Source organism: Conger conger, chromosome 17, assembly GCF_963514075.1.
Source record: "Conger conger chromosome 17, fConCon1.1, whole genome shotgun sequence".
NCBI lineage: Eukaryota > Metazoa > Chordata > Actinopteri > Anguilliformes > Congridae > Conger > Conger conger.
Genome location: NC_083776.1, coordinates 13,494,019 through 13,517,219, shown reverse-complemented (window position 1 = coordinate 13,517,219; position 23,201 = coordinate 13,494,019). Strand labels below are relative to the sequence as shown.

Sequence of the window (23,201 nt, the reverse complement as noted above, 5' to 3'; positions counted from 1 at the left end):
AACTCCAGCCACGCCCCTCAAATGAAGGAGTGCTCACTGTGTCCGGGGTCCCTGGTCGACGGGGCCAGTCACGATATATTCACGATATACACACGCAGGAGAGCGCAGGACGGCTACAGTAAATAAGAACACGTTTCCTAATTGTTACAAGTGTTCTGTGAACAGCAGGACTGCAGAATCATGCACGGATGTATTTAGTGAGAAGTGAGAGCGCGACACTGATAATTAAAAGCGCAGGTCCTACAGAGATGCACACTGACAGGCCAGGAGAACGCGCCGCCTCCGGCCGATGTTTAAAAACAGACGCGAAGGGGGCAAATAACAACAGCGAGAGGCAGGTTTCCCAGCGAGGCCGTAATTAAACAGCACACGTCGTCTCCGGCAGAATCAGAACTAATGAGCCGGGCCTGTGAAATGCCCTGACGGCCAGCCACGCCGCACTGATCTGAGAACTGCCAGTGTGCGCGCTCCAGCCAGCTGACGGAGACGTGCCTACCCGTGAGAATCGTTCAGCTGGATATGAGGGTAGCTTGCAGGTGCGGCGAGACACTTGTGGCCCCCGATCACCCCTGGGGTCCCCCATTGCAGCATCCAACTGTGTTCCACTAAAAAAACCTTTTCCCTAAAAATAACAATAATTTAGGAAACAAAGCGATGCTTGGTAGAGTGACGGCTTAATTAGACGTACTGCGGAGACCTGCAGGAGGAGTTTAGTTTCACAGCGAGGGGGGGGGGTCAGCGGTGAGCTTTATCGCCGTGGGGAACGGCGGGGTGGAATGCACTTGTTTGGGTCCCCTGGGGACAATAAGGCCCCCCTCCCCCAGGAGAAGAGAGGAGCTGTGATTTCCTGTGTGGAGAGGCAGGGCCGGGCTCTCTCTGTGTGCACGGGCGTTCTCCTCGGACGCTCGCATTGTGAGAGTGTTTGCACACAGGACCCACTTCCTGCCCTCGTGTGTCTCTCTCTCTCTCTCTCTCTCTCCCTCCCTTGGTCTTTCTCTCCAAAAAAAAAAAGAAAAAACACTGCAAGCCAGCATATACTGCCAGCTGCTTCTCCCACACCGTGGGGTGGGGTGGGGTGGGGTGGGGAGGCGGGTAGAGGACACCACGCTTCAGAACCCCAAAAATGACAATAGGGGCAAAGGAACCTCGTGGCCGAAGAAAGTTTCTCTTTTTCCTCCACACTGTAGGGGACAGATAGCAAGCCCAGCTCCCAAGTGGAGCATCCTGGGGCCAGCAGTAAAATCTCAACTGCTTCAACAGCCCCAATAAACTAATTACCGAGCAATTAGCCCTTACCCAAGGTAACTTAGCACACACTTTTTACTTTTTACATGTTTTTACTGAGCACCTTTCCAGAGGCGATGACATCTGGGAATTGAGCCCCTGCAGGTGCTGGAGGGGAAAACGAGGCGCTGTCCATCCCAAAATCACGGGGTGTCTCACACAGGGAGAGTCAGCACCCAGCTCTCAAAGACCTGTACTGAGCGTGAATACTCGGGATTGGTTCAAACGTTAAGACGCTCGCATTCGTCTACCCTCATCACAAGGCACAGCAGAAACAAAATGTTGCTGCGTCTACTCCGTGCCAGACTGCAACACAAGAACTGAAACTACAACCACTGGGATATGGGGTCAAAACAGAACACGGCACCATAGAAAGGGCTCGAGACCTCTGACCGATTCAGCGATGCTTCAGTTATCTCATCAAAATGTACAGGAGAATGCATTTGTCCATTAAATGCCAGCGTTTCGTAAGGGTATAATAGCCACTGGGTCCATGTCACTGCGATTCTCCGTTACCGCTTTCAATTAGAAGACTTGTTTTTCATTTCGGGACTTATTCCATGCTTTTAAAAAATGTTCACGCTATAATTACACAACACATTATTTTTATGTGAAGCACTCTGAGGCAATTTCACTTTAAAATGGAGCAACACTAAGTAAATGCGATTTGATGCAAGCACATACAGAAAAATAATTGGCCATTAAGGAGCCTAATTGTGTGTGTTCTGCAAATCTGACCAAACCCACCCAGGACTTCATTTCTGTGTCCTCTTTACAAGACTAACTCAACATACAATAAAAAATCATTCTGATTATCATCCTCAGATGGATTTGATTAATGAAGGGCAACATTATAGTGTAGAGGTTAGGGAACTGAGCTTGCCACTCAGAAAAACGCAGGTTCAATTTCCAGACACAATCGTACCCTTGAGCAAGGTAATAAACGTGCACGGCGCATGTATTATATACACACTGACGCACACATACAGACACACACACGCACACACACAGAGACACACAGACATACACATACACATACACACAAAGACACACACACACACACATAGACATACACACTAAGATACACACAGACCTACACACACACAAAGACACACGCACACACACACACACACACACACACAGACATACACACAAAGACACACACAGACATACACACAAAGACACACATACAGACAGACACACACGGATTACAGCAGACCCACAAAGAGACAGACGCACGCACAAAAAGTCCCTCTTACAAATGTCTGACATAAACATTGCCATCTAGATTTTATTTTTACATTTCTCTTATGATTATTGTTCAGATTACACTTTTACATTTCATTTTGCGTTTTGCGATAATCACAACAGTAGCACAGCCTCATTCAGCAGTGCGCTGCCTTGTTCACCTGAGCCAGTTCTGGGCCAGCGGTAAGGACTCAGAGAGAAATCCAGCCCCTCTCCAAGACACTTCAGTTCCACCTCTCATCCCAGCCTTTCTTTTCGGCTAATTATACCACTAATTTAGCTCGTTAGACACTTTCCTGACTCGCAGGTAATGGGGTCTGACAGGGTAAATCTGTCAAGCAGAGAAAGTGGCATCGGTGGCCTGCCACATCCCCAGCCCTGCGAAACGAGTTACCCGACGCGCTCACGAACGTCCGCACGCCACCAGGAGAAAAACACGCCGGCGGCGGAGAGCCACAACCAGAGACACCGCGTTCTCAGTCCCGCGCGCGGGATTCTCTGTTGTAAAGTTGAATTATTTTTCATTTTTCCGTAATTTAATGAAAGCTCCTAGGACAGGCACGACGCCCTGGGTATTTTTGCCTCTTGCCTGTAGTGTTCCACCATCATTTACTCAGGAGTGTCAGTCAATCGTTTAAGCGTGTGCGTGTGCATATGCGCAGCAAACTCAACCACCGGCCACAAACACACGCTCACCCACACACAATATAGCAATGGTGTATAGACACACATGCAACAGAACATGAACGAGTCACTGATTATGACAGACACAAAAGCATAAATATTTGTACAAAGATGTATTCGCATTATGTTAATTGCTATATAATAGGCAGTGATACAAATAAACAAAACACAGCCAGAGCACTGAAAATAGATCTGACTGAGTGTGAAATAGCTTGAGTCTTGAACACAAGTCTTTAACATCAGACCTTGAGTCTGTCAACATAAAGCAGGAAGGGGCGGGAGGGGTGGGACTGTTTGGGGATCCCAGAGGTTGCTAGGCAAATCCCACCCATCCAAAAACCCCCAGGGGAGCCATTTTATTTGCCCCTGCTCAGAAATCAGAATTTCATTCCTCCTTTTACAAAAAAAGAAAAAAAAAAGAAATCAATTACACTTTCCAAGTTAGTCGTTAGCTGCCCTTGGATGGACACAGATAATTAAGCTCAGCGCTTTTTTCTCCATTTCCACTCAGGCCCGGGCCTGAGCCACACTCAAATTGCCCCTGTGAAGGGAAATGGCCCGCACTGATCCCCAGCTCCATCAGCTGGATCACGACGCTCCCGCAACGCTCCAGCAACGCTGCCGCAACGCTCCCGCAACGCTCCCGCATCGGTCCCGCAACGTTCCTGCAACGCTGCCGCAACGTCATGCAAATGGAGGCCAAAGGGCAAGCTCTCAGGCATGGAAGGGGGGTGGAGGGGTGGAGGGAGAAACAAAGGGGAGGCAGAGAAACAGAGAAGAAGAAGAAAGGAAAGGAGAGGGCGAAACGAGTTGTATTTGTCGTTTTTTAAGCCACTGACACCATTAGACACGCCTGTAATGTGCCAGAGATGGGGAGGGCTTCCGCAGAAGAAGAGATGGATACTGAAAATCCTTTTCCAAATGCTGTCATGGTTACTATTGGTATATAACTACAGAAATAATCTGGATAATATTAATGACGAAGTTCCATTGAATTATTCATTATGACTACTTGCAACTAGGCCCTGCGTTTTATATGGTTTGGCAATAAGCCAGATCTTATGGCCTGCAATTCAGTCCTCCGGTGGCAAAATGGCGATACAATTATGGAATGCACTAATGAGTTATGGAATGACTGATAAGTATTTGCAAAAGCACATTGATGAATGGAATGGTAGGGTGATGTTAACCAGTGGCAGAAAAGGTTCAGTCAAACGGCCAGGAGCAGTCGACTGTAAAATGTTGAGTATTGCACAGGATGCAGGGGGCGCCTATCCCAACATGCAATATTGGGATCCATCATATCAAAGGCCAATATTTTAACCACCTGCAGGGTTTACAAATTGTAATAAATGTTGAAATATACAGACTGTCCCTCTATCACGAGTCATTTACAACTGTTGACATGACACAGACTCAGTCAATGTGGAGACCCTAACTGATGATGTAATCAATGGGCAAAACCACCGCCATTATGAGAAGCTGTCCTCTTCCCATAATGCCCAGCAGTCTGCCATCAGAGTTTGTTAAGTGTACAGATTACATTCCAACCAGGACCGGTGGTGTGGGGGACCAGTGCATTCTTCCCCCCCCCCCCCCCCCCCCCCCCCAAAATGGTCAAAGACAACCTTCTCCTGCCCATGATCTCCAGCACGGCTAAATGAATGTCTCTAAAAGCCAATCTCCCCGTGACGGAGGAGAGCCGGGAAGTTTTCCACATAAAAAGCCATCATTTGTGGTGGAAAATGTGAACCCCTTTTGGGATTCCGCTGAAAGAGCCATGTGTCACGATGGCAGTCGTGCTGAAAATGGCTCCTGCATAATCGTTGACATTTCGCTTCCTATTACGCGTGATGAGAAAGTGCACCAAAATGGGTTCTTTCAATAATTTCATGGAGAATATATGACGTATGTATGGGAAGTGGAGAAATCTGAGCCCGGCGTCAGAGCTTCTGACCAGGCCCAAAGGCAGAGGAACTCAAAGCACAACTACACATGACATAAAACACAGATGACTTAAACGATGGATGACTTAAACTACGAGTTACATAAAATATGGATGACAAACTATGAATTACATACAGTATGGATGACTTGGTCCACACTTTGCCTATAAAGACTCTCTAGCTGACTAACTAACTCATTTAGAAGTTTACAAATACAAATGATTGTCATCATCAACATCATCAGTTCCATTTGTGGTGGCAGCAGCAGTATTAGTAGTACTGTTTGTTATTGATATAGTTGTTTCATCTGGAAATTATTTAGACTGAGGCTAAGCAGTTCCTTGCAATGCATGACATTACGTTCAGCTAAAAAAAAAAAACAGTTTGTTTTAATTCACTGATACTTGGCCTGTTCTTTCAGAAAACAGAACCGTTTCTTCAGGGGCTTTAAAGCGTCTCTGTAAATGCACAGATGGCTCATTAAATGCCAACCAAACAAACGCAGCAGTGAGCTAAACCACTTTAAAACGTAATGCTGAGCCAACTCAGTCTGAACACATTAAACCTGGAGAGGAAATCTTTTGACAACCGATTTGTGGAGTACGCCAATTATAGCTGTCCTACTATTTCAAATGTATAGCAGTGAAGCTATTGATTTCAGGTCTACGAAGTGTCTACAAACATCACACACACACACACACACACAAGCTCACACACATCTTCCCCCACCCCCCCACCCCCCACACACACACACACACACACACACACACACTGCATTCCTTTGTTATTAAATTGGGTACAACGCCAGCAGGGGACTAGATAATATGAGGCCGGGGTAAAAATGTGCCCTCTTGCTTTCCCTTTTAGTACACATTAGCATAGCTACTCTTGAAGACAGAGGGAGGGAGACCCAATGATTGTCCCTTGTCAGCCGGTTTAATGTCAATAGTAAATTGGAAGGCTTGTTAACCTAGTTGGGACATGATTACGGGCAGTGGTAAGCAGTCATGTAAAAAATAATATCTATTAGGCTTATTTAATCAAGGGGCCCGTTTACAGATGAATTAGAATGTGGGAGCCAATTATTTTGAGCGCTTGCCTGGCCCTGTCTGTCTCAGCTACTTAAAATGCGGTGGATGGGCTCCATCATATCAATGGGCAGAAGACGACGGGCCCGGGATGAGGGGTGACACTGGCGCACGCCGGTGATCAAACGGCCCAACCCGAGCCCGGGAAGCCCCGCTCTCCGTCAGGGATCGCTGCGGGACACGGGCGGGAACACGCTCATTAGAGCTCTGAGCTCCGCCTGAGAGACGCCAGGCCTCCCACTGAGACACTACACGCACCAACCGCGGGCGAGAGTGTGAGTGAGTGAGTGAGTGAGTGAGTGAGTGAGTGAGTGAGTGAGTGAGTGAGTGAGTGAGTGAGTGAGTGAGTGAGTGAGAGAGTGAGTGAGTGTGAGAGAGAGAGTGAGTGAGTGAGAGAGAGTGAGAGTGTGATTGAGTGAGTGAGTGAGTGAGAGAGAGAGTGAGTGTGAGAGTTAGAGTGTGATTGAGTGAGTGAGTGAGTGAGTGAGTGTGAGAGAGAGTGAGTGAGTGAGTGAGTGAGTGAGTGAGTGAGTGAGTCAGAGTGAGTGAGTGAGTCAGAGTGAGTGAGTGAGTGAGTGAGTGAGTGAGTGAGTGAGTGAGTGAGTGAGAGAGAGAGAGTGAGTGAGTGTGAGAGAGTGAGAGTGTGAGTGAGTGAGATAGTGAGAGTGAGTGAGTGAGTGAGAGTGAGAGTGTGTGAGATAGTGAGAGTGAGAGAGAGAGAGAGTGAGTGAGTGAGTGAGAGAGTGAGAGAGAGAGAGAGAGTGAGAGAGTGAGAGAGTGAGAGTGTGAGTGAGTGAGATAGTGAGAGTGAGAGTGAGTGAGAGTGAGAGTGTGTGAGATAGTGAGAGTGAGAGTGAGTGAGTGAGAGTGTGATTGAGTGAGTAACTTAGTGAGTGAGTGATTGATTGAGTGAGTAACTCAGTGACTGACTAATTGACTGAGTCAGTCAGTCACAGGTGCCGACTTGACGCTATCGGACTTATTTGCGAATACTGACTTGCGGAGACTGATTCACGGACATTGAAGACATGCAGGCTTAATCACGGGCACCATTTTACTTAAAGATCCGCAGGCGCTAACTGACACGAAGAGTTAAAATCAGAGACGCTGACTTGGAGGCACTTGGGCACTGATAATGTCATGGACACACAATCTGGTTCTAGAGATGCTGCCATTGACTGACCTACTAACAGAGGTCCTTTCTCACCCAATGATCGAAGGCCCATTTGTTTATCCCTCGCAGTTTCCCCTGCCCCCTGACCACCCTCAGAAATGAATGCCAGTCGAGCGTGCCATCGACCTGCCGCATATCAGCTTCAACACCGAGGTAAATATAGACAAACATCGAAAACAGCCTCAGAAAAACCGCAGGGCAAATGCCCACAGAGAACATGAGGTAACGCTAAATGAATGAGAGAGTTTCAGCGAAAACAAGCAAACGTGCACCGACAGCACACACACGCGCACACACACGCACATACGCAACACGGACACACACGACTGCAACATGTACCTAATTAATGACCCTCTGGTTGCAGCTCTGCGGGCCACGCCAGTGCTAATTAATTCAATTAGCCGGCGGAGGACGAGGAGAGGAAAGAGCCAGAGTTTGATTGGCCGGTAATTAAGCGCCATGGAAATGATACGCAGAGCTGAGGTTCGGCGGTCAGGACAGGTGAGAACGAGCTCTTCATGCGCGCTGAAGCCAGACCGGCCTGGAGATCTGGAACTCTCCGGAACACTCGCGCTACAGGGCCAGGGAGCCAATGTAACAATCACACAGTCGCTAACTGCTATCAATGCTAGTGTAATCACTAGCACGGCTACAGAACCACCATTAACGCCACTACCAGCACCACCATCAGAGTTAATTATATGGTACTGCTACAACCTAGAGGTAGTGTTAGTGCAGGCTGATTTATATTTTTAAAATAATAATATTAATAACAATAATAAATATTCGTATTAGTACTACTCCAAGGATCACGGCGACTAATCCAGTGCTATTATTGAAAGATAAAACACAAGAACTGAATTTCAGGAAACGGTCACATGCACGGAAACCTCATCATTGTGCCCCAAAGATGGTGTCAGAAATGAGGAGCCGCCTTCACCCATTCACCCCCCCCCCCACCCCTGGAAAAACAGCCACCACGGGAACAATGCAGGAAGGAGGTCCAGCGCTCCTGCTGTAATTACAGCACCAAACCGGGCCCTGCTCCTCTCCTCCGACCCCCGTCCCCGGGGCCCAATCCCGGAGCCGCTTTGGGGAGCAACACCTGCACCCCAGCCCAGATTAAAAGCCAGATCTAATCTGTCCCTGCTGCCCTTTCTTATAAAAAAAAAAGAAGAAAAAAAAGACTAATCTCTTGCCATGAAGACTGCCCCCCCTCGCCCCTCCCCTCGTGTGCAGAACCCGGTGCTGAATTATTACTGCCCGCGCATCCGTCATGAGCCCTTCTGCTAGCCCCGCCGCGCTAGCCTGCCCCTGCGCTGGGGCGCCAGCCTCATATCTCAGCTGTCTAATTAAGGTGAGGCCTTGCAGCACCCAGGCCGGGGCTCAGAGCCTCGCCCCGACCCCCCCCACAGATACGCAAACGTGAGCCGCTCCATCTTACAATGCTCTCTCTCTCTCTCGCTCTCTCCGTTTCTCTCTCTCTCCTTCTCCCTCTCAATCTGTCTATCTCACTCCATTTCTCTCTCCTACTCTTTCTTTCACTCTCTCCCTCACTCTCTCTCCTACTCTTTTGTTCTCTCTCTCCCTCACTCTCCCACTCCATTTCTCTCTCTCCTTCTCTCTCCCACAACTTTCCCAGGATTCCCAGGGAATCAGAAACGGGAGGAAAACCCCCCCCCACACCCACCCACATTATGAGGAGTCTTGGAATGGGTGGGGGTCATGTCTTCATTTGGGCGACATGGCTCAGGCAGTAAGAGCAGTCGTCTGGCAGTCGGAGGGCTGCCGGTTCGATCCCCCACCCGGGCTGTGTCGAAGTGTCCCTGAGCAAGACACCGAACCCCCAAATGCTCCTGACAAGCTGGTCGGTGCCTTGCATGGCAGCCAATCACCGTTGGTGTGTGAGTATGTGTATGAATGGGTGAATGAGAAGCATCAATTGTACAGCGCTTTGGATAAAGGTGCTATATAAATGCCAACCATTTACCATTTACCATTTGAGTCTCAGCTAAGCTCCACCTCCATTTCCCCTCCAGCCAATGGTGCTCAGGCTGGGATCTGGTGGGGTACTGGAAATGCAATGTTAGGCTGAAGAGAATTATCAACCATGCAGAGGAAAATCTGTTTGAATTTGAATCTATGCTATCAAGAGTAGAATTTAGAATAAATGAAAACTGAAGACCTGATGTGAAAATAAAAAATAAAAACAGTCAATGTGTACTAAGGTTTTAATTCCTCCAGCAGTTATCAGTGTGACTAATAAGGTCCTTAAAAGTGTTGCCCATCGACAAAGTCTGTAATTGCCAACTGCAACCAAACCATCTGACACTAACATAAAACATTTGGGCAAACAAACAATCCTTCACATATATAAAACCACACACAAAAGGTCATGTGTACACACACACACACACACACACACACACACACACACACACACCCACCCACACACACACCCACACCCACACCCACACCCACACCCACACCCACACCCACACACACACACACACACACCGTGGTGGCAGTGTAGTTCCAGCACCGGGCAGTCGGTGAGATGCCGTGCTCCCCAGTAACTCACCACGAGGCTCAATTAGCAGCCGTGTCACTCCCGCCCAGTCAGGCCTGTTAATCTGGCCTGTCACAGAGGCGTGGCTCCCGGACACATCCCATAATTAACACAGCCACGCTGCCGCGTCGTCAGGGCGACGGGCCCTGTCTGCGCAGGCCCCGAAAGCAGAGCTGCGCAGCCAGCACCCAGACGTGACCCCCCTAAAAACCCCCCCACCACTCCACCCCGCCCCCCGAGGCCCCAGGCCATGGGCTTTTAATTGCGTCCACATGTGTCTCACCCCCGGGTTTTCGGGGGAGTGAGCTTTTCCACTCCACAGGCCGCGAAAGGTTAATGTGGCCATTTTACACCGTACTCGGCCATCGTCCCGGCCGCTGCCCCAGCGCACATTAACAAGCCGAGGTCTGAGAGAGCCATTACGCCTCCGATCGGCAGGACTGTATCTGCGGCCGGGAGGTTATCGGATCCAGTCCCAGGAGGGGTCCTGTCACTACACCTTTGGGTGGACACTGCCTACTGACACTGCAGCAAACAGGGACTTATATTTATTAATTATTATTAATGAACAATATAATGTGTTTCTACAGTTCTATAGTTTCTATAGTCACTGGATCTCTGAATAAGGGAATCTTATCTCACATACCATATACACACAACCAACCAAGCACACACACACACACACACACACAGGAATAGATAGCTGAATGGATGGTTAGGCACACACATTGAAATCGCTCTTCAATGCATGAAACATTTCCCTCTTTCACAGTTGTACCTCTGGAAGCCAATAGTCTGTTCGCACACTGTGAGCTAATGGCACAGCATTCTATGGTCATACTGGGCCAACACACTATATTTGGAACAACAGACACATTAGGAGATATGACAAAAGAGGACACACACACACACCTACACACCTACACACATACACACACGCATGCATGCATGGATGCACAAAAAAGGATGTGCACCTTGCACATCATCTTTCTCCTCGTTAGTGGAGATTCACAACTCCACAAGATTTTACTGAAAGCCAGTTCCTCCCTCCCTTTGATGGGGACCCAAACAGGGAAAAGGAGGTGAAAATTGGGGGATTTTGATACCGACGACCGCACTCCTCCAGCATCCCTGCGCCCCCCCCTCCCCCGAACACCCCCCACCCCCCCAAACAGGACTTAATTGAAAGGCGAGAGTAGCCCAGACCTTGACAGGCGGGAGGTCAGTATAATTGCTGCTGGCCATATTTAACATTAAGATAATCAGGCCATTAATTACCCTTTGGATCATTAAACCAGCCACTTGCAAAATGAAATTTCTGCCTCTATTACTCACTGGAGAGACCGCGAGGGTGGGTTTTTAATTTATCTACCGTCGGTATAGGACACAATACCTGGCACATTCTGCAGTCTCTCCCCACTCAGGCATTTAGCCAGCACACAGCCCCGGCAGAAAAGCCCCAACAGTGACAAAAACTCAAATTAAATAAGATAAAAACACTGAACACGTTTTGCTCGAGGGCAAAACGAATCCTAAACAGAAAGCCTTTAGTCAAAAATCGTATGTAAATGCGAGAAATAAAATGTACATCTGTAATGGTGCGGTTGGACGCGTTACATCTACAGATACAAATATTCCAATACTCCCCTGTGGGTGTGAAACCACACACCAACACACAAATACACAATCCCCTCAAGTGAGGCCGGAGAAAATCTTCCACTGTATTTCTCTGTGTATCATTAATTGAGTAAAGAAGAACACAGACAGGACAGGATAAGGTTTGGCTTCCTGTACAAAGTCTTAAATTACATAAATAGATATAATTTAGATGGTTTCAACATTTATGGCACGCCTGCCAAGCAGATGGAGTTATTCTTTGCAACTGGCAAAACGGGTTAGGTTTTTTTGGAGATGAACGTTTGAATGTTTAAAATCTTAATTGCTGATATTAATATGCTGAGAAGTTTTACGATGTCATTTTGAAGTCATTGATGACAGCCTCGTACTTAATCTTGAAGAGCTCTGAACTCATTTGCATCTTCTACCGTAAATACATTCTGGTTCCTCTGTCTTTATATAACTCAGGGTTTCCCATGCCGTTAACACACAGCGGTGACCTGCTGCTCTTGGATTCAGAAGCAGTATTACTGCACTTAATATGCACCAGACCCTTATGTTAAACAATAGCACGTAGAGTGTGAAATATTCCAGCAACACCCGCTAAGAGAGTTAGTTTGCGGTCTGAAATTATGTGTTACCACATTGATGATTTACGGAAACACAATAACAACTTCCATGTAGCCATTAGCTAACATTACCGATATTAAGTGCCATCACCTACCAATTCCCACTATGAACATACTAACTAGCTAGCTACAAAGTAACAACAGCCAGATAGCTAAATTAAGCAAACTATCTTTAGCTAGTGAGCTAGCTAGCTAATCTAATCCTCATTGTGAATTTGATCTTGGATGTAATTGCCGACCTAATGAGGATAATTGTGAGAATTCACCCAAAAATATTTTTCATTAATAATTTATTGTTTGTTGTCTTTATTAAATATAAATAAAATTCAAGAATAATGTTAGACCTAATGTTAAGAGATTGAGCTGGGCTTGGTTTGAGTGTCTGAAATTAAGTCAAAAGTCATAGATTTGGCCTAAAATGTGTCACCCAAACCCTCACACTCTGGCCTTTGACTAACACTGCAGACAAAAAACTGAGGGGAAACACTTATTCACTGTTAATATAAACCCATTCTTAAATGGACAATTTTAGCATATTGCTAATTTACGACTGGTAGCCAGTGGATGGGCTGGTGTTAGCAATAACCACACGGACTTAAACCGACGGCACCCTTTGGAGACTAAGCCAACTGAGTCTGGCCACTTTGCTGAATCACAAAGTTCAGGCCAGAGTATAGGCCCCAGCCTGCATAGCGACTGGTGGTCAGGACATTTAACAACCGAGCCACTCATAAAGCCGGTAACTCATAAAGCCGGTACACAGACTAAAGACCAACTGCAACATTCTGCCATTTATACCCAATTAAAAATATGAATAAATTGGGCACAATAAAACTGCTTACGTTGAAGCCTGCAAGAGCACTCCTGGCTGAGCACACCGCCTTGCTTACAGCTTCATTCGCTACAATTTGTCCTGTTTTTTAAAGCAAGCTCGCAGAGTTTACGTTGGCAAAAATTACACATGGATTAAGGCCTGTGCGGGATTGTGGGGAAGCTGAACGAACAGGGATGTTAGTGCTATTGATAGTAATTAGTGAAATCAGTGAAAAGCACTGACAAGAGTCCCAGGTTAATTGAGATAATATTGACCCCACTCTAATCGCTCCCCTCTCGCTGAGGGAGCTACATGACTCCAAATATATATAAATTAATAGGTACACGGGGAACTATAAATGCATTAGCGAATTGACAAGAGGGTTCGGGGTGAAAAAAATGGCAGATCCATACTGAAAGATTTTTGTTGTGGTGGGAGTAATTAAAAGGTGCTTTTGGTGACTAATGATACAAGTGTGAAATGGGTAGTCGATATTCATGTGAGCACCAGTCAGGTCTAATTTGTTATGATGGCTGGTGGGGCTGGGACCGGAGGCCCGATAATTACTGTGGGGAGACGGCGGATATCAGGGCTTAGGCAGCGGTATTGAGGCGATTGACCCTCAGTTATCACTGACAACTGCCTCCACCGCTCCCTCGTGAAGACTACCACCCCCGATCACCACTGACGACTGCCTACACCGTCCTCTCAAACAGATCTCCAGTCACTACTGAGGACTGCCTACACCTTCTATCATGAAGACGATCACCCCCGGTCACTACTAACAACCGACTCCCCTCCCTCTCAGAAACACAACCATCCCCGTCACCACTGACAACGGGTTCCCCGCCCCCTCGTAAAGACTACAAATCTCCAGTCACTACTGATGACTGCCTAAACTCTCCCCATGTAAAGACTACCATCCCCAGTCACTACTGATGACTGCCTACACTCTCCCCATGTAAAGACTACCATCCCCAGTCACTACTGATGACTGCCTAAACTCTCCCTATGTAAAGACTACCATCCCCAGTCACTACTGATGACTGCCTAAACTCTCCCCATGTAAAGACTACCATCCCCAGTCACTACTGATGACTGCCTAAACTCTCCCCATGTAAAGACTACCATCCCCAGTCACGACTGACAACCGTTTCCCCACCCCCTCATAAAGACTACCACCCCTGGTCACTGCTGACGACGGCCTACACTCTGCCCATGTAAAGGAGACCATCTCTAGTTACTTCTGACGCCTGTTTTCCCCGTCAATTTGTGAAGACAGCCATCCCCTGTGACTAGTGACAACTGACTCCACCGTCCCCTAGTCTCAGAGACCAGGCACACAAAGAGAACGGCGGGTTTGGGGGCCCCTACCTGCTGCCGTCGGGCGCGGGTTTGATGCGGCCCTGGGCGTTGGCCTCCCACACGCTGTTGGCCAGCTCGTTGCCGATGGAGGACATGACCTTGATGAGCTCCAGGGGCCACTCGTCCAGGTCTAACGAGCGCACGCGCGACAGGTGCGTGCCCAGGTTCCGGTGGATCCCCGAGCACTCGATGCAGATCAAGGCGCCCAGGTTCAGGCTGGCCCAATCAGGATCTGAGGAGGGAGGAGCCAGGAACAACGCCCAGATAATCACAATGACATCATTCGAAATATAAGGATTTACAACAGACTGTGGGGAGATCTGGGACGAGTCTGGTCACTGATGCAACTGTAGACGGAGAAGGAGAGCGAGAAGGAGGGAGAGTGAGAGAGAGAGAGAGAGAGAGACAGAGGCAGAGACAGACGAGCAAGTAGACACAGAGACAGAGATGGAGAGAAAGAGGCAGAGAGAGACAGAGAGACAGACAGAGGCAGAGAGAGACGGAAAGACAGACAGAGAGACGGAAAGACAGAGACAGAGAGGCACTCACTCTGGGCCTCGCAGTCGACGCAGTGGGAGTTCCCTCTCAGGTTCCTGATGGACTGGAGGGCGATGGCCTCTGTTTGGCTGGTGAGCCGCGACTGCAAGGACACAAACGCACAGATGATTTCTGCTTTCACTGGGGTATAAAAAACAAGGTGAAAAATAATTTCATCCATTAACATGGGGTAGGAAAAAGAAGCAAGACAAAGGACTGTTGATGGTTACAAACAAAGAAACGAAAAACTAGCCGCAGTTTCCACGGTGAGGTCGGCTGCACTGAACCAGCAAAAAGTCGCTGATCCATCTGATCATCTGGCTTGCCAGAGACAGGCAGGGAAGACGAGGGGATAATCCACATGACTTACAGATCAGTGATGGGGAGATCAGTGTCGCCAGATGAGATAACAGAGAACTAGTCGCAACAAAACCCATGATGTGAATTCTAAGACAGTGACAGTCCACATACGACATCCTTTTGTCAGACCTGTCCTGGGTATCACACAACTCGCTGTGTTTAAATGGGACAGTGGCACACACTGGGGTTGTGTTAATAATCAGCCTGAGGTTAAAAAGTGTGCTTCTTTTCACAGTAAGTGTCTGAGACTGGAGTCCAAATGCCAAGAGAGAGGCCGAGAGAAATACAGAAGAAGCAAGCCGAAAAACTTCCATGTTGTTTGGTTTATTTGGTCTTATTTTTGTTTATTTTATCTTATTTTGTCTGTTGCTTTAGTTTTTCATGGAATCTGAGAGGGTAAAAGGCTATTTTCAGGAATTTGTTTATTTAAAGAAGTTCTAGCTCAAAAAATAAAATCTGAATTTTCGTATCTCCCGTGCGTCTAGATGTAATGTCCGCCCCAGGGTAGTCATGCTGGTGTGCCAGGGACTGAGGAAAGTCTGAAGAAACGGTTCTCTGTCTCACAGTCACTCTGAGTCCCACAGTCCATAAGCCCCAAACACTGCCATGCACAGACCATCCTCACACGCAGCGGGATCGCCACGGCGACGGCTGACAGCACCCCGCTGGCAGAAAAATACATTTTGGTTCCGCAACAGTCGCAGAACCACCCCCCCAACCCTCGAAGAGGAAAAAAGAGAAGAAAGAAAACAAAAAAAGAAGGGAAACGATACAAAACACGGTCCACAGTAAATCAGAAAGGTATTTAAAAGCACAATGCCTCCAGCCCTGGGGCATAAACACACATCTAGCAGAGCGGGTCTGGCTGTGGAACAGACGGAGGATTGGGGAGGGGGGGGGTGGAGGGGGGGTAGACGCACTCAGGGTATATTTGAGTTACAATAATTGCCATTTGTAATTATAATGGAGAGCTGGAATAGTAAAGAAGGGGGGGGGGGGTGGTGCCCTCAGACTCCCCCGTACGCTTTGACGGATTTGAACAGGAGGAAGGAGAAGTCCCTCTTCGCCGGTGCGGAAGGCTCCGGAAAGCTGACGTTAGGCTGCTGACTGTAGCTGAGCTGTGTGAGTAGGGTGATGGAGCGACACAAACCCAACTCTCACAGAGGTCTGGAGCTTCATAATCATTTAAAAGACTCATAATTTGTCATTTACCTGACGCGTTTCTCCAAAGCGACTTACAGTTGATTAGACTAAGCAGGGGACAATCCTCCCCTGGAGCAATGCAGGGTTAAGGGCCATGCTCAAGGGCCCAACAGTTGTGTGGATCTTATCCTGGCCACACCGGGGGCTTGAACCACCAGCCTTCCAGGTCATGAAATAATAATAATAATAATAATAATGATAATAATAATGATTATGATAATGATACCGAGGAGCCTCACCTTGTTCTTGCTGCTCTCGCAGGACTGCAGGCTGGCCAGGATCTGGCTCTCGATGGCCTGCACCCAGGCGTCCCTCTCCTCGTACGACGTCGCCTCGAAGTGCCACGTCTGGCCCGTCAGCGACACGATGATGAACTCAAAGTTCTCCTCTTGCTCTGGAAGGGAGGGGCGAGGCACGGTGAGAGACCCACGGTGGGACCAGGTCAGCCAATAAAATCCCCTCCAACAACCCGACCGAACACACACTGCGACCGCAAGTTCCTGGTACCGACCGGGAGGACCCGAGCTAACGGTACGAAGTGAAAATAAGAAAAATGTCAGCTGGCAAAAGTCAACTGCGTTCAGTAACCGAAACGCAGCCAGACACAACGACCTGACCCTCAGCTGCTGGCTGCCTGTGACATCACATCCTGTCGGAACCCACGCCACACAGACACCTACCTGTCTACTGCAGAACACACATTCCAGAATCGCCCCCCCCCCCACCCCCCACCCCCCACCCCCCACCCTCACCCCTCAGCCCACCCCCCGGCTGGTCCTAAGCAGGATGTCCCGGTAATTACGGGCCCTATCACCCCCCCCGCCCTCCCGGCCCTCCCACACAGAGGGCCTGCTGAGGCCCTGACAGCAGCCGGAGAAAAGGTCAATCATTACAATGGGGGCTGCCCTCCAAGGTGACATATGGATCCAACTTCAAAATGGGTTAATGGGCTAATCAGGAGCCAATTAAGGGAAGCATTAGGCCGGCTTCCCCTAAACCAGGCGAAAGCAGGACTCGGGGCACAGGGAAAGGGGGGTGTGGGGGGCACATTTGGAAACTGTTAACAACAAAACAGAAAATGGGGGATGGGGGTGGGGGGAGGGGAGGACAGCCTGGAGCATGCAGATGGCTGAGGACAGGGTTCTACTGATGGGGCATTGTGTTTGGGGTGGGGGTTTAGGGTTTAGAGGTACCAGGGGGATTGAGGGTCCCAAATACATGACAGTCTGCAGGAACCGGATGTGACATCCGCCTGGCTCCATTTACAATTCCACCAATCAGGGAGGGACGGCCGGGTGATTGACATAACGGAGACGACGGTGGGGAAACGCCCTCCGGACTACGAGATGGAGGCTGAGCCGCCAGAGGGGGCACCTGGTGGGCGGGAAGCTGGAAATCACCACCCGCATTCAAAAGCTCCACCCTGCAGTGAGCACTTTGACCTTTAACCTCCGCCTCGCCGACACCCTTCCTGTTTCAGATACTCCTGACCCACGTGATGGCGAAAATGGACACCGTACAGTCGCCGTGAATCCCCTTCACAGGAGACGGCACTGAAAACCCGTTACATTACTGCACATTGCATGTTATTTGGCCGACCCTTTTATCCAAAGCGACTTACAGTTGATTAGACTAAGCAGAAGACAATCCCCCTGGATACCCACCTGCATACTGATGTTTTCACCCTGAAGGGGTGAAGCTACGGACAGGAATGCCCCCACCCCCCAACCCACTCAGGCGTCTCCTTGGATACGGGGGCAACTGGTGAACTTCACCGTAATGCAGATGCCATACATTTGAGCTTCATTACGTCTCTGGTCATTTTCTAAAGAAATGGGGATATTCTCACACACGACAGACCCTACATGATGTGAAGAGCTTGGGATCATAGAAACAGGCATTGTCTAACGCAGGTTAAGACTGCATTAGCACATACCGTCTCAGACACACACTGCAGCCTGCACGTACCATTCCACATCGACGGCGTTTCACGCACATGCCATTTAAGAAACGACATTTCATATACATGGCCGTTCATGTACATGGAAATGTCCATTTACATGCTACACACACTTACCATTTCATACACACCATGATAATTCACAAAATCAATATAGCCTATTTTCCTCAAATATGAACAGCAGAAAATACATTCTTTTTCCATAGAGACATATGGGCCGGAGACGATGGTAATGGTTTATTTATTGAATAAAATAACTTTTAAATTCTACCGAATAAAACAAACACCTGGGACGGCTTGTTTGTCTGAGACTGTACCTGTATGTTAGCATTTTGTATGAAGTAGGTTTTTAATTCAGCCGGTGAAGGACGTTTGGTTGAACGCGATGAGACGGTGATAGTGCAGCTCAATCACGCATGGCTCGTCAGGAAGCACACTGTCATAATCACTCCGCCTCTCCCGCTCGCGGTTTAGCGCCGGCCTGAGCCCGTATCTAAAGGCTGCTACATCCACAAGTTACGCTAATTATGGGCCGTCTCTCTTCAGCGAACAGGTGGAGGCACACGGTAACTGAACACCTCCGGCACGTGCAGTTCATCGCAAGAGCCTAAAAGCCTTCCAAAGAAAAACGACAAATCAAATATAACCTAACATGGAGACTTGGCCTTCGACAACACAGTGCAGCCTAATTACTGTTCTCATTTCTTTCCCAAGCCCTATTTTCAAGCAAACTTCAACACCTGCATTTTGTTAAAGGTGAAAACTGCAGATTTTGCTATATAATTTAAAACTATATTCCAGTAGGATGAAAGAGCGTTATATAAATTATATATATATTTTATATATATTATTTATTATAACACGATCTTGGAGATCAGCATGTTGCTTTTACAGACAACTGATCGCACATTATATTACATTTAGCTGATTCAGTATTACTTGCAGTTTCTGTTGCATTCTAATACTGTGGCAGTTTTTTATTTGATGTTGTATTGACTGGCTGTTCGTTTCAAATTGTTCTCGTGCATATGACAAATATTTTATGCATTCAGTTTTGATGGCATTGTAAATCTGGATAAGATCCGATTGATCAGGCAGATAAATAAATAAATGAAAAACTATTTTGATATCAGTCAATTGGTTCAATAGTGCTAGGAGCAGCGCGGTAGGGGGTGTTTGCTGTTCTGAGATTAAAATAGCCCTGTCTTTGTGAATAATATTTTACAGTGTCGTCCTGAAGGGTGAACACTTTACTGTAAGATCAGGGACATGAAAACATACAGCCTTCTGCCCACTACCAGACACACAGAACACAGTCAATACCCTTTTTCTGAGCTGTTCTGGGGAAAAAAGGCAAGAACTAAACAACTAAAATTCATTAATTCATTCTAAAAAGATAGATAGATCTTAGTCTGTGCATAAGAGTGTTTTATGCATTTGTTTTATTAATAAAATGATCCTAACTGTAGAATTGTGCCATCATCAGAAACACACTACAGTGAGCAGATTTGGGGTTTGCCGAGTTTTTAAGGCACAATGTGTATAAAACTATTCCCGTAGTAACACTGGGCGCCTCCCACTAATAAACAAACGCTGGTAAGCAAACGACTGAATGGCTAATATCACCGTAGGTGTCGTTACCCCTCCCAAATGCGTTCAGGGGTCTGTGGGCTTGCGTGGGCGGTGGACCGTCCCGTCTTCAGATTGGGCCCACCCTTTCTCCGTCGAACAATCCCTCTGGGGTCAGGAACAATGTTCTCATCATAATTAAATTCTCCCTCTTTTTGGGGAGAGGGTGATTGTTTGACAATTATGGAAACCAACAATCCAGAAAGGCGCAGGAAAGAGGCATAAATTACCCCCCCACCCCCCTGCTCCCTCCCCTCCAGTCTATTAATGAATGTACGAATAAAAATGAAAGGGCATTAGCCTGTGCAATTGTGTGACCCCCTCCATTTGCCTCCGCGGTCCCCTGAAATGGCTGGCCTATTACACGCGGGGCCCAGCCAGATGTGACGGAGCCTCGGCCCCGGACCCCAGACCCGCGCCCCTGTCCCGTCCCTCCCAGGGCCGCGGCGGTGGTCACGGTAACACGCCGGTTCCGGAGCGGCGACACGAAACAGGCGCCGTGGAGAGGAAGCGATTATCAGCGGCGGTGATGAGGTCACACAGCGCCGTGTGAGAGACGCAAGGACCCCGGAGTTCATACACATACATGGACATACACACACACCCAAATGAACACACAACTGCAGACGTGCACACACACATGGTCACACACGCACTTACTTTGTCACATACACATACACACTCTAAAGCGCGCGCACAAACACACACACACACACACACACACACATACCTGAACACATACATCGACTCGCATGCGCGCGCACACACACACGCACACGCACATAGCCCACACCTGCATGCATGAACAGTCGCAAACACACTCACTTTATCACACACATGCACACAAACATCCATACACCTGAAAACACACACACACACACACACATACATACATACATATACCAGAACACACACACACACACACACACTCATACACACACACACACACTCTCTCACACGCTCGCACACTGACACACACACACACACACACACACACACACACACCCCCACACACACACCCCTCCCGGTAGAAACAGGCGAGCGGTTATTCTAATCATTACAGCAGGGCTCGCAGCTACAAGCCCCAGCCGCGCTATCCAGGGAGGCGTGGTAAGGCAATTTGTGAACCCTGACACAGGCAACCTTTAGCGCCAAACAATACACACCATTTACAAGCAGGGTGGCACATGCTCCAGCCAGACCCGCTGGGAGAGGGGGGCACTGCGCGCGAGGCGCCCAGGAAGACGGGGGGACGGCTGGGGGGCCAGGTGGGGGGGCCAAGCCGGGAAACACAAATTAAAAGACTGTACTTAAATGTCACAGCACACAGTATTGCTTTGTGACACAGGTCATTACTCGCGATATTATTCGCACCCTTTTGCAACGTTAATAACCTGGAAAATATTACATGGATTGTTCACACCGAAAGAAAAAAAAGAGAAATATATATTTATATTGAAAGAGTAAATAAGGGGGAAAAAAAACACGGGGTGTTGGTTAGCAACTGAGGTGTGTACGTGTGCGAGTGTGCATATACATATGCGTGTGCCTGTGCCTGTGTGTGTGTGAGTGTGTGCATGTATGTGTGTGAGTGCGTGTGTGTGTGTGTATGCGCATACCGTGTCTGTGTAAATGAGTGCATGTGAGTGCGCATGTGTGCCTCTGTGTGAGTGCCTCTGTGTGAGTGCGTGGGTAATGAGACGCAGGGGTGGGGCACAGTCAGTACTGCGGGGGCACAGACACAGCAGGGCACAGACACACACCACAGACACCCAGACTGCAGTGGCAGCATGCACCGGGCCGGCCTGCCTCCTTCCCCATCGGCCTCCACAGCGTGGAGGGCCACGGGGGAGCGTGGAGGGCCATGGGGGAGCGTGGAGGGCCATGGGGGGGGTGGGGGTGTTCCTGGCACTCGTAGGGCGACAAACACGCTCAGCTCTGCCCGCTGCGTCGGGGAGACAACACAGCCTCCCCAGCGCCCGTTCGAGTTGAGGCCTCGTAATTACCTTCGCCGTTGGTGCTGCGGTTGTATAGGTTGCGCAGGCTACCGACACGGTTTAGTTTCCAAGCTTTACGTTTGGCTGCATCCCGACAGCAGAGGGGCAAACAGAAAGGAAAAAAAACACAAACGCGGACAGGAAAGGAAAAATAGGGAATGAGAAACAGATAACAAACATGAAAAATTAGACAAAGGAAACAAAGACAGAAAGCAGAAATCAGGCATCAAGAAGCAGCAAAGCACAGGAAGCATTAAAGCGGCTGGGAAGGCAGGTGGGAGGAGTTAGGGTTCATAGGTGGGAGGGGTTAGGGACAGAGGTGGGAGGAGTTAGGGGGACATAGGTGGGTGGGGTTAGGGACAGAGGTAAGAGGGGTTAGAGACTGAGCTAATTGGGGTTAGGGACAGAGGTAGGAGGGGTTAGGGAAAGAGTTAGGAGGGGTTAGAGACTGAGCTAATTGGGGTTAGGGACAGAGGTAGGAGGGGTTAGGGACAGTGGTAGGAGGGGTTAGAGACTGAGCTGGTTGGGGTTAGGGACAGGGGTAGGAGGGGTTAGAGACTGAGCTAGTTGGGGTTAGGGACAGAGGTAGGAGGGGTTAGGGACAGAGAAAGGTAAAGAGTGGAGGAAATAAGCAATTGGAATGAGCCCAGGGTGCGGGGCCCAGCCAAAAGGTGTGTGGGAGAGCAAGGAGTTGATGAGGTTTGGTCAGGCTGGGAGGATATGGGGTGCAGAGAGGTGAGGGCACCATGGAACTATGGGACTTCAGGGTATGGGGGGGTGTGGAGGGGGTTCTTCGGCAGGAGATCTGAAGCAGAGATTAGGATCAGGCCAGCAGCAGTGGGACAAACAAAGCCAGCAAAAGAAAGCAAAAGCAAGAGCCAATCAGAGAGCAGAAATGAGTCAGTGCTCCTCGGACAAAACAGACGCCAGAGACGGTGCCAGAACTGACATGACATGACATGGCAGGCGGTTGTATAAAATATTCATCCTCCGCAGCGAACATTTGCTTCAGCGGTCTAAATGGCCATGGATGCACTCCATCAGAAATTTGTCATGGATACGCCATCATTTCACAAGCCGTGCCCGGAGGAGATCTC

At 48.6% G+C, this 23,201-nt stretch overlaps 1 protein-coding gene across 3 annotated transcripts in view; it reads right to left on the bottom strand.

Annotated features, from left to right (window-relative positions):
• The window catches only part of agap1 (ArfGAP with GTPase domain, ankyrin repeat and PH domain 1), a 154,636-nt gene that overhangs the window by 6,667 nt on the left and 124,768 nt on the right, over positions 1 to 23,201 (bottom strand). For all 3 annotated transcript variants that reach the window (XM_061225842.1, XM_061225843.1, XM_061225841.1), the window contains 3 exons: positions 16,758 to 16,912; positions 14,968 to 15,058; positions 14,428 to 14,650 (listed from right to left, as the gene is read on the bottom strand). In XM_061225842.1, the coding sequence (XP_061081826.1) occupies positions 14,428 to 14,650; positions 14,968 to 15,058; positions 16,758 to 16,912 (469 nt within the window). The remainder of the gene's footprint in view (positions 1 to 14,427; positions 14,651 to 14,967; positions 15,059 to 16,757; positions 16,913 to 23,201) is intronic.